General features: G+C 51.0%; 2 protein-coding genes across 9 annotated transcripts in view; one reads left to right on the top strand and one right to left on the bottom strand.

The window, feature by feature from the left end:
* The first annotated feature begins 37 nt into the window (after nt 1-37).
* POLR1C (RNA polymerase I and III subunit C) lies at nt 38-3474 on the top strand. 3 transcript variants are annotated; one of them, XM_075043018.1, is made up of 9 exons: nt 38-254; nt 334-405; nt 499-606; nt 1108-1240; nt 1360-1479; nt 1647-1799; nt 1978-2127; nt 2700-2816; nt 3190-3474. In XM_075043018.1, the coding sequence occupies exons 1-9, from the start codon at nt 186-188 to the stop codon at nt 3273-3275; spliced, it is 1008 nt and encodes a 335-aa protein (XP_074899119.1). In that variant the 5' UTR covers nt 38-185; the 3' UTR covers nt 3276-3474. The 3 variants fall into 3 exon arrangements, with proteins under 3 accessions (XP_074899119.1, XP_074899117.1, XP_074899120.1); XM_075043016.1 differs by having other exon boundaries at nt 42-254; nt 3157-3474; XM_075043019.1 differs by lacking the exon at nt 499-606 and having other exon boundaries at nt 42-254; nt 3157-3474.
* A 2358-nt stretch (nt 3475-5832) lies between these two features.
* XPO5 (exportin 5) overlaps nt 5833-11512 on the bottom strand; it is a 31211-nt gene continuing 25531 nt past the window's right edge. For all 6 annotated transcript variants that reach the window (XM_075043010.1, XM_075043011.1, XM_075043012.1 and 3 more), the window contains 8 exons: nt 11438-11484; nt 11135-11229; nt 10205-10267; nt 9610-9692; nt 8745-8852; nt 8427-8564; nt 8105-8269; nt 5833-7544 (listed from right to left, as the gene is read on the bottom strand). In XM_075043010.1, the coding sequence (XP_074899111.1) occupies nt 7404-7544; nt 8105-8269; nt 8427-8564; nt 8745-8852; nt 9610-9692; nt 10205-10267; nt 11135-11229; nt 11438-11484 (840 nt within the window). In that variant the 3' untranslated portion in view covers nt 5833-7403. The remainder of the gene's footprint in view (nt 7545-8104; nt 8270-8426; nt 8565-8744; nt 8853-9609; nt 9693-10204; nt 10268-11134; nt 11230-11437; nt 11485-11512) is intronic.

The following is an 11512-nucleotide window of genomic DNA, read 5'->3' as shown; positions in this document are numbered from 1 at the left end:
ACAAGATAGCGAAGGGGATCGGGCGGCGGAGGGGCGGGAGGGATGCACTGCTGCAGGGACCCGGGGCCGGCCGGCGGCGGGGGAGCGTCGGGCTCCCCGCGAGCGGCGAGGCCACGCGTGGGCGGGCGGGGGCCCGTCACGTGGCGTGGAGCGCCACCTCCCCCCGCCCCCCGCTGGCGGCGGCCATGGCGGCCAGGCGGGGCACCGACGAGATGCGGGACCGCGTGGTGCTGGGCGAGTTCGGCGTCCGCAACGTGAGTGGGGCGCGGCGGGCCGGCGGGGGGCTCCCGGCCCCGGCCCCCCTCACGGCCCCGCCTGTCTGCCTCCTCGCAGGTCCACACCACCGACTTCCCCGGCAACTACCCCGGCTACGAGGACGCCTGGGACCGGCGGCGGTTCGAGGAGGTGGGTGAGCGCCGCGGGCGGCTGGGGCGGTGGGGGGGCGTTCGGGTCCGGCGCGCGGCGCCCGGCGTGACCCGCGGCGCGTGGCCCGTGCAGGCGTTCCGCGTGGACATAATCCGCGAGGAGGAGGGCGCGCTGGAGTTCGACATGGTGGGCATCGACGCCGCCATCGCCAACGCCTTCCGCCGCATCCTGCTCGCCGAGGTACCGCCGAGGGCGGCCGGGGGGGGGCGGGGCAGGGACCGAGGCTCGCCGGGGCGGTGCGGGGAGCTGTAGGGAAGGTCTGGGGGCGCCGGCCTAGGAGCGGGGGGGACCCCGCCTTACGTCAGCCCGTGCGGACGGCTTCTGGGGTTGGAAGAGAAGCGCAAATCCGTTCTGCACGTGTGCCACCAGCCCAAAGAGAGTTAGGGCCTTAGCAGCACGAGCGATAGTGCTTGTTGCTCTTAAGAGTGCTGTTGGTAGTGTCTGTGGATCAACCTGCCCTTCATCTCTTGTGATCGTTTGTTTAAAAAAAAATAAAAACAAAGCGGGAAGGGGTACATTGGCTGTAAGAGTGTATTGGGTAGCCTGGTTTGGCAGAAATACCACTGAAAGTAGTCTGCAGGGCAGTTATTTATGGGAGAGAACGGACACTCTAGCTGGGTATTCTGTTGGCATGTATTTCAACTGTCAACTTACGCTGACTTGATCTCTTGTCTCCCTGAGGTGCCAACGATGGCTGTAGAGAAAGTCTTTGTGTACAACAACACATCCATTGTGCAGGATGAAATTCTGGCTCATCGCTTGGGCCTCATCCCTATCCGAGCTGACCCTCGACTCTTCGAATATAGAAACCAAGGTGAGAGTCTTGGATCAAATAGAAATATTGAAGGTTTCCCCCAGAGCAGGAAATCAGGGTCACATAAACTGAGCAGAAGTATGTTTCCATAGAGGCTCATGCCATTCTCCCCTTCCCAGGAGATGAAGAAGGCACAGAAATTGATACTCTGCAGTTCCAGCTGAAAATAAAATGCAGTCGAAACCCTCAGGCAGCCAAGGAATCATCTGATCCTAATGAACTATATTTCAATCACAAAGGTGAGATCTCTCCTAAAAATAGGTGCTGTGTTTTTCTCAGCCCTGCGTGCAGAGAGAGCCGATTCCCTCATTCTGCTAAACTTACTTTTTGCCATCTCCAGTCTTGTACAGGTCAGCGACCTGTTTTGAGACGGTAGCTGGCTGATGCTTGTGACTTTTCTTTGCAGTGTACAGTAAACATATGACATGGGTGCCCTTGGGGAATCAGACAGACCTCTTTCCAGATGCTGACTTCCGACCTGTTCATGATGACATCCTCATTGCACTGTTGCGACCTGGCCAGGAAATAGATGTTCTTATGCACTGTGTCAAGGGTATAGGTGAGTTGTGGGTCCTGGGGCAGCAGGAGGAGGAGTGTGAGTGCTTGGACTAGGGCACAGCTGTGTGAAGGGGAAGGGTGGAGAGCTGGCTTTCCCCCTGGAACTTTAAGTCCCGGCATTCTGGCACTCTCGTTCCCTGAGGCCTGCCCTCATTCTTGATTCTTAACTCTTCATGCAGGTAAAGATCATGCCAAGTTTTCTCCTGTGGCCACAGCTAGTTATCGACTGCTTCCTGACATCACTCTCCTGCAGCCTATTGAGGATGAGGCAGCTGAGATGTTGCAGAAGTGCTTTTCCCCTGGAGTCATTGAGATCCAGAATATCAAGGGTACTTTTTTCCTGCTCTAAGTGCCTTGTTCCTTACAAGCCTTAGCAGAGACTGATTAGAGAATAGAGCCAAACCTTGCAGAGGCAAAACCATGTTGTGATGTTGCCTTGCCAATCAGCAGCTGGTCATGCTATGCTGAGCCTGGTTTTATAGATGAGCGGCTGTCACATGCAGATGTGTTGGGTGATGAACTGGGATCTCCCTGAAATGCTAAGGCATTGGGTGCCTGTCCGCAGAGCTCTGCAGCTGCTGACTGCAGCTTCCAGTGCTGTTCAGTTGTCTGCAGGACTGGGTAGTGAGCTTGCTCTTTCCAGCAGCTCTGTGTGGAGAAGACTTCTTGTGTCCTGCCCAGGGGTACATACAAGCTTTGTGTTTGGGTTGGAACTGTTCAAGAAGACCAGTTCTGTCAGGTTGGAGTTTCATGTTGGGGGTGTGCTAATTCTTTATATTGGTGGCTTCGCTGCCTTTGCTGATGAGGGAGTGCATGTTTCAGTCAGCGTAAGTACTCGCTGTGACCACAAAGCACCCATCTGCTGCAGGTGCCCGTCTCGTTTCATCTTTTTCCCCTTTAGGTAAAAAGGTGGCAAGAGTAGCCAATGCACGGTTGGACACGTTCAGCAGAGAAGTTTTCCGTCATGAGGGTCTGAAAAACCTCGTGCGCCTGGCCAGAGTACGAAACCATTACATCTGTAAGTGCTCCATTTTCCACAGAACATAGAGCCCTGCTGTGGTTTGTGCAAACAAGCAGAGACTGACCAGCATGTATAGCTGGGTCTCTGCCTCCCCCTTTTTCCCCACATCATCAGCATTCATACATTCATATTCCAGTGGGTAACTACTGAGGTTGTGGTTTGGTGTTGCTTTGGGATTGAATGTGTTTGTGCTTCCTGCCGGCAAATGTAACCTCTTCTCTGGCTGTGAAGATCTGGCTTGTCAGAAGTGTGTAAGGGAAGATGAGGGACAGAGGTCCTGGAGCCAGGTGTCGGCTGAAGCTGCGTAGCAGCTGTGCTGACTTGTGTCTCTGTGCAGTTTCAGTGGAGTCAACGGGTATCTTGCCTCCAGATGTGCTGGTGAGCGAAGCCATCAAGATCCTGATGGGAAAGTGTCAGCGCTTCTTGAATGAGCTGGACTCTGTGCCTATGGAGTGACCAGGCTGTAGCTGGGAAGCATATCCCTGCACTGCTGTTCTGGCCTTCTTGTACCTGCCTGCAGGGGTGATTCCTCTTCCATAGGCAAGAGGTTTGAGATGGGCTTGTGAAGAGTGCTAGGACCATGCCTTTGAATTTGTTTTCTGTTGGTAATGAGCCTCAGTGAGGAGATGCACTAAAATAAAGGCTTTGCTTTACATCTGTTTCCTTCTGTGATGTTCACAATTGTGAGACCATAATACGCAGAGAAGAAAGTGGCAGCAGGTCTAAAGATGAATAATAGCATTTATTTTAGATTGTATGCAGTGTGTGAAGAAGACTGGTATGGCAGCATAGTAAAGCACTTCAGGTCAGTGAGATTTAACAAGTCAGTGTCAGTGCAGGACTGTTTTGCAGGTGTCTCAAAGCAGCTTGGGGGTAGTTAATGTGGTAAATGAAAGGCTGTACTGTCAGAGGGCTGGGACACCTCTCCTATGAAGAAAGGCTGAGAGTTGGGGTTGTTCAGCCTGGAGAAGAGAAGGCTCTGGGGACACCTTATTGTGGCCTTTCAATATGAAAAAGGGGCATGGAGAAAAGACTTTTTACCAGACCCTGTAGTGACAGGGCATGGGTTTAAATACTGAGAGAGGGTAGACTTAGATAGGACATAAGACGGTTTTTACAATGAAGGTGGTGGCAAGATGCTAGAACTGGTTGCCCAGAGAAGTTGTGGATGCCCCTTCCCTGGAAGTGTTGAAGGTCAGGTTGGACTGGGCTTTGAGCAAGCTCATCTAGTGAAAGATGTCCCTGCCCATGGCAGGGGCATGTAGACTAGATGATCTTTGACGGTCTCTTCCAGCCCAAACGATTCTATGATACAGTACTGGGCTTTTCTGTGCAAAGGTGGGGTTTAAAAACATTCCCTGTCAGGACGGACTGTCCCTTCTTAAATATCTCAAGGTAAGGCATTTCTTCCCAGGGGTTAGATTTGACTACTCTGTTCTCCCTTTCGGTGACTGACTGTACTTTGGGCTGACCCTGGAGCAGAACTGAATGGTGGAGGGCAAGTGACAGTCAAAGGCTTGTCTCCACCCAGGGAAGGCTGGGAGAACTGGCAAGTTAGTCTCAGTGGTGAGCACTACTGTTAGTCAGCACTGGGTAGGTCTTAGCTTGTGAAAGTCTCTCTTGACAATCTGATGAAGGAACTGGAACTTGTGGGGAGTACAGGTATGGCTCAGTTGCGTAAGTCAATCCTCGCTACAAGGTTAGAATTTAGTGTAGCAAATCATACTTTTTCTCTACCTGTTTCACTGGATATAGTTATACTGTAAACATCCTAACAGGTGTCCGGTTGGATATGCTGTAGAGAAGAGGTATGCTTGGCATCCTCCTACAATCCCAACCTGTCCCATGTTACTATAGTGTTGCAAACCCATGCCCTGCTTCTAGATTTTTTTTCCAAGACAGCTAGTAATTGGTTGCTGGGGAAACTGGCTGCTTCCCTGTCAGGGATGTTCTGGGAGCTGTCAGTGTTTCACAGCTGTGCTTGCTGACTCCTGCACCTCATCTTTCAGCAGGCTTGCAGGGACCTTGGCTGCTGACCTCCTCCCACAGGGTCTCATTCATCCACTTACCCTTAGAAGGGAATGTTGGGAACCCAAGAGCTAGGCTGAAGTCCTGTAGTCTGTACCTCCTGGTTTAGAGCTCCTACCAGCATTAGCCAAGATACCTCCCCAGGGCTTTTTGTTTGCTTGAAACTTAGGACAGCTCAGCTGTGTAGTACATGCCTCACCTGTATGAGGAACACAGGGTGTAGTCCCAGTGCCAGCATAAGCACAGAAAAGCTCCTCTTCCTCTCGACTGTGGCTAGTTCCTAATCAACACCATTTAGGTATCAACTCCATTTGAAAGATGGCGATTCCTAGCTGGATGCTTTCAGTTTTAACAAGCTAAGGCAGCTTCCTTGCTGAGCTGGATTACAGCTGGGGCCTTGGAAAAATGTTTTGTAACAAAACTTATATTGACTTTGTTCAGGCCCACCTCTTTGAGGGCTTCTGCTTTTGTTGCAAGAGAGACCTTTCACACAACCTTCATCACGTGAGGGGAGAGACCAAAGGCAATAGCTACGTCACTATCACAAGACATTGCACCTCTCAGCAATAGCTAGGGTTGGGCGTGGAGGCTACTTCAGTAGCGTATGGACCTTTTCACGCTATTGCTTCACATATTTCCCATACTGCTTATGGGACATACATACCCTGGCATAGCCATGCCAAAGGGTTTTGCTTTGGCAACATGTACCCTTCAAGCTGTAAACTGGGACTTAGCGGCTGTTGTGGAATTAATATAAAGCAGCTGTGAATGACATATAAATACTTGAAAATTCAATTCTCCCCTTGGCTTCTAATTTAATTGTTTTGTCTGGAATGGTTCTTTCCCTCCCTGATAATGTATGTTGACTACCAGCAAAGGTGCTCCCTTTTTGGTAGCTGGAATAAGGAGTGCTGAACAATCCTTAGGAAGGCAGTCTGGGCAGAGCAGAGGCCTCAGATCTGACTGAAACAGATAAAGAATAAAAATAAAACATGACACCATGTGTATGAAACTGGAATAGCTTTACTGACATTCAGAGGTGTAACACAACCAGTTCAGAGACAGCTTCGGATTTAAACATTCCTACAAAAAATGTTCTAAAAACCATTTAAAAAAACCCCCTTGTGTCTAGCATGAAGTCACAGAATGTTAAAAATATGACAACACAATAAATACACCCAGCCTTTGCTAGAGCCAGCAGCCATGTTAGCTCAGAGGTTAAAAAAGTTTGAGGCCAGGAGGAAAGTGGAGGGTGCTAGTGGAACAGCAGGGGCAGGAGGGTGAGTGGATTCCCAAGGCCTGCTCTTCCTTTCTGCACTCCCACCCCTCCCAACCCCACCTCTTCTGTCCAGTCTGTCCAAGTGGAGACACAACCTTCTCCACCCACCACATCTGCCTCCTGGATGGCAAAACTGCCAGCTAGCTCTGGACAGACCCTCTCAGCTCCTGTGCTAGCACTAGGATAGATTGAGTGAACCATTTGTCATGTAAGAAGAACCAGCTTTGCAGACTGGAGTGGCTTGATAAGAGTCCCACCTCATCTAAAACCCAATTTCTGACTTGGCTGCCCCTGTAAACTGCAGTATAAATCCCACTCCTCCTGCCCCACCATGCAAGTCTCCAAGAAGTACCAGACTGGGTAAAAACACAGGCTACTGTCACCTCCACAGCAACAGGGTGAGGAGATCCCTTTTGGTTTGCAGGTGCTTCAGATATTAGTCCAGATTTTGTGTACCCTACACTGGCCATGTTCTAGTCTACAGGGCATGGTAAAAAGAAAAAATAATTAAAAAAATCTGTCCTGCTCCCCCTGAGAGATGTCCAAGAAAGGCTGGCACAAAGTAAAAGCCTTCCATTTGGCTCTGGATAGAACAAGCTGTACGATCATGTATATATACATACATAAATGTATATATATGTATGACAGTGTCTGCTTCTTTCTAGAGAGCAGCTGCACCTTAGAAAGGCTGATCTCAAGGGAGATCCTAGAGCACTGCTAGGCTTCCTGGCACACAGCCCTCAGCCCAAGGCTCAGCATCCTGGAGGGAAACGGATTCATGAGAATACCAGTCCACTAGGGACAAATGCTGACAGGCATGACAGGAGTGTCTGATGTGTTCCCTACAAAGCCTGGCTACTAGCACCCAGAGGAAGATTAGGGTAGCCCCTTTTCACATGGTGCACTACTCTGCCTTTTGCATTAATCTTAAACCCCAAGGGATGAAGAGGTGGAGCAAGAGTGACCCAAGGCTACAGGATGACCAGGCTTTACCTAATGGAGTCTATGGGCTCAGCTCCCACCTTGCAGAGAAGCAGAGGTCTAAAGATGTTCATCCAATGGAGGGGAGGGGAAGGAATCAGGGAAAGCTTAATAGACTGGTTCAAATGCCACCACAGGCCCCATCCCAGTGTAGGGAGGAGCATGGGACATGACCCATAAAGGGGCTTTATTCGGACAAATGCTTGTGGAGGCGATGACAAGGAGAATCTAATGTGCTTACTATGAGGAGAGACAAAATATAAGGTAGGGGAGGAGATGGTTGCAGCATCCCAGGCTCAGGGCTCAAAGAGTGCAGTGAGGCCCTCTCCATCTTCATTTTCTAGCACATCAGTCTCCAGTGATGGCTTCACCTTTTTGAAGAGAGATGGGAGGTTCCGGATATGAACCTCCTTGCGGAACTGCTCCCCGAGGGGCTTCTGCAGAGGACAGACAGGCAGGCATCAGTCATTACTGCCTTCATGCCCCCACCTGGCTCAGGGGCAGCCTGCTTGCAGATCAGAGGCAGACCCCAGATTCTGAGCAATCCCTAGGCCTGGACCCCATGCTTGCATATTGGGGAATCTCAGGCCTGGTCCTTCCCAAGTGGCAAGGCACTGAGGTAATCACCAGTGCACCAGCTCCCCAGCTTCTAATTCAGTGCCACCAGGCTCCAACGCCACCATCCTCACAAAAGCCCAGCACCCACCTAGCAGCTTCATTCAAACATTTTAACACCCTGTTCCTCCAAGGCACCCTTGGGCAAGGTACCCCCTGCCTCTCAGTTAAGTCATTGCTGGAGGGGCTGCTCAGTCTGTGCTGCCATCCCCACTGTAGCTCCAAGTTGAAGACAGAACAAACACTGAGAACATGCTGCAACAGCCTCCTGTCTGGGAAGGGAGGCAGTGGGGGAGAGGCAGGCAGCCTGGCTGCCCCATCACTTCAGCAGGGTATGGGTGTGAAATGAAACAAGTTCATTTTCCTCCAGGATATCACTTACCCCAATGCAACCTGTGATGAGGCGCTTGAAATGATCCTTCCGGCGCTTGTCTGCCACCTTCTGCAGTGTTGGGTTCAGAAGCTTTGAATCAAACTGCTCCAAAGAGTCCCTCTGGATGTCTGGGATCTGCTCCATCACTGCCTTCAGCTCAGCGTAGCGAGGGCGCTGCAGGGAGAAGTACAGTTAACGCAGCTCTGCTAGAGGAGCAGCCCTGCCCTCCTCGGGGGGCACTGGCTCCTCTGCCCGTACCAAGGGGGGGCATGGGATTAGTTTTCCACCACTCCCCAGCCAACCTTGCTAGATAAAGAGCAGAATTTCTCACCAAGGCCTCGTAGATCTGGAAAGCCAGGTGGACAAGAGCTGCCATGCAGCCGTCATGCTGCCCGTGTGTCTGTAAGCCCTTCAGCACACTTGTGAAAAACCAGGACACAGCATCGGGGAGGAGGTTTCCTGGAAGCACCTGGGGAAGAGGCACTGTCAGCATGGAAGCAGGATACCCATACACGACTGCCTTTCTGCAGCAGCTCAGTCTTCCCAAGGGAGAAGGTGCCCAGGGGTGAAGCAGCCATGCTTCTCACTACATTCAGAGCATCATCTCCCAACCCTGCCAGAACTAATCCCTTCTTCCTCCCAGAGGTACCTGTTTGAGCAATGGCCAGCAAAGCTGTGTTGTGGTTCTTTGGCAGGACAAGGTGTCCTTCCAGGAGAGGGATGTGTAGGCAGTGATCAGCAGTGCAGTGCAAACATCCTGAAAAGGAGTCAGGGAGGGAAACCAGTCAGAGGAACTATTTCCCACCTCCAGGGTTCAAACCTGAAGGGAGCCAAGAAGCAATCCAGGTGCTCTGCAGGAGCTTCTTAGGGCTATCTTTCGAGAATCCTGCTGCTGCTGCTCCAGCTGAAGGTGCTCAAAGGCACCCAGTGTGCACCATCATAGCCAATAGGAACCAACATCAAGCAAACCTGCTCCCTTCATCTCCCCTGGAAAGGCCATGGAGCATCCAGGAACTCCCATCAGCTGCTACTCTCAAGTCACTGCAAAAGCTTCTGCAAGAGCTTGTGAGGCATCCACAGGAGAGGAGGGCTACAGAGGTATTGGGATGAAGGTACTCTGCACAGTGGGTTAACACTGTGGCTCCTGTGCCAGCTCTGGCAGATTTTAGAGAAAAAAGAGCTGCTGGGTGAAGTTCTTCCTCACGAAGGCTGGAGCCCAGGATGAGGGCAGAGCCAGGGAACACCTTGGTGGGCTGAATGCCCTGGGCCTTGCCTGCAGGAGAGCTGAAACTCTGTAGCTGCATGTTATACTGCATCCCAACCCCCATTTGCTTTGTGGCTTCTGCAGCCATTAAGGAGGCCCTTAAACAAACACCTATGTTCCCAAGAGAAGATACTCACACTGGGAATGCTCCAGCAGCCTAGATGTCTGTAGCAGCACCTGGCTGCACCACAGGCAAGCATGACAAAGAGTACAGAGAAAGGATAGTGGAAGTCGGAGCATATGCTCTTACCTCTTGCTTCATTAGACACTTGCCGAGCTCGGTGAGCTCTGCACTGGCAGATGGAGTCACGTCTGTGGCCATCGCCTCATCATCTGCAGAGCAGAGCAAAGGCAGCACTGTGAACATGGCCTCCCAAGGACTGAGGGCGACACAGGGAGGCACAGCAAGAACTAAACGGGGAGCCAGGAGATAGCGTACAGAATCGGTATGCTGGTGCAGCTTGCCAGAACATCCCTCTTCGAGCAGAAAGCACCCACCCTTTCTGGGGCAGGAAGGGCACCCAACTAGCTACCTCCAGCTCTCGGGAAGACCATGCACATCCCCCTCTTCTCCCCAGCCCTCTTTTTGGTACCTTAAGAATCAGTTGCTCCAACATGCTACCTGTGAACCCTACAGCACATTTGTTCCTAGGCTAGACTGTTTTTTTTCTGTGGCCCCCAGATACATTGGGCAGGACAAAGCTGAAGGCTTCTTACCAAACCTATACCCCTCACACAAAACTTCCAGCAACAGGCCAGCCTCTCCCTCAAGAAATACATGAAGAAATGGGAAAAGTGCTTGTATACACCAAAGGCAGGAAAGACAAAGGTAGGCACTTACTCACCATCTCCATCTACAGCAGCAGTAGTGTTATGCTCAACACCTTTCTTAGAAACACAGCAAACAGCTGCAAAAACAGTTGCAAGTCAAAGGGGCAGAAAAGGGAAGATGCTACTTCAGAACATGCAGAGATTATCCTACAGACTCATGGGCTCACAGCAGCTTCAAGCTTCCCCAGCTTTTATGCAGTATCTGAAGAATCTAAAAGCCCAGTATAAAAGCCAAATACTGCACTACCTGGAAGGCTCAAACACTCCATCCACAGCATCCTTCCACAGTGGCACCTGCTGCATGGTGTCTGCTTCAAACTACCAAGAACCAGGAACGTGCAAAACCATTTGAATAACTCGAGATGAACACCATCTTAAGGCAACAAGGCCAATCAAGAAAGGAGGTAGAAGGTTGAGCTTCTGTAATCTCTATGCAGAATCAATTTTCCCAGCCTCTCTGCTCAAAGCCATGCTGACAAAAACATGACGTTGGAGAAAGGGAACACAAAGAAGGGAGATTGCTTTGGGGGAGGGACTCTTCCCTTCTGTCTGGCTAGAGACATGGCAATTGCCAGCAAGAAAACTGCTCTACACTCAGGTTGTTCACAAATCCATGTCCTGTATTGGGCTCCAGGGCACAGAAGGGGAGAACCCAGATTCGAAAGGAAGACTGGACTTCTACAGGGACAGTGCCAAAAACACAGAGCCCTAAATGCTAACAAAACAAAAGGAAGAAACTCTCTTCTGAAGGTTGTTAATTGACCTCTTACTAGGTTTTAGCTAAGATTTTGGCAGGGTTAACTGTCTCATACCTGGCTTCTGAGGATTATGTTAAATACTACTGGCCGTTATAGTTAAGTTTTACTCCACACTGGAAATTCCTGTTGTCCTCTCCAGGGCAAACTTCCCAGATATCCCAGGGGACCTAGCTTGATTTCACTTACTGATGAGATCCATGACTTCTCGGGTCAGCAGCCTGACCAGCTGTTCCTCAAGCATCTCCTGAGACTCAGGGTTGTCATCTGCAGCTTCATCCTCACTGAGGAGAACAGGTTTTAGTGTGACGGGAGCCAATGTCTTAAAGCATTCCCTCTGCCCAAGCACAGGGAATGAGTCACCATCAAGGTCAACATAGTGTTTTCCAGCCCTCTGCTGACAGGGCTGTTCCCTGGGCAAAGGGCCACGTAAAAGACCACAGCTCCATCCCACTCCCCATTTCCCCCTCATATCAAGGGGTAGAAGCTTACCAGAGCATGCTTCGCTGGTTGATCACCTGCCATTTCTGAGACAACCTCTGTTCAAGACAAAAGGGAAGATTCAAT

Source organism: Buteo buteo, chromosome 12 (assembly GCF_964188355.1).
Source record: "Buteo buteo chromosome 12, bButBut1.hap1.1, whole genome shotgun sequence".
Classification (NCBI taxonomy): Eukaryota; Metazoa; Chordata; class Aves; order Accipitriformes; family Accipitridae; genus Buteo; species Buteo buteo.
Note: the sequence above shows the minus strand (reverse complement) of the source record. Positions and strands in the feature narration are given on the sequence as shown.

Coding starts and splice junctions, on each gene's coding strand:
- POLR1C (XM_075043016.1), top strand. CDS start 186: ATGGCGGCCAGGCGGGGCACCGACGAGATGCGGGACCGCGTGGTGCTG. Junction 607..1,107: donor GCCGCATCCTGCTCGCCGAG/GTACCGCCGAGG, acceptor TGTCTCCCTGAG/GTGCCAACGATGGCTGTAGA. Junction 1,800..1,977: donor GCACTGTGTCAAGGGTATAG/GTGAGTTGTGGG, acceptor CTCTTCATGCAG/GTAAAGATCATGCCAAGTTT.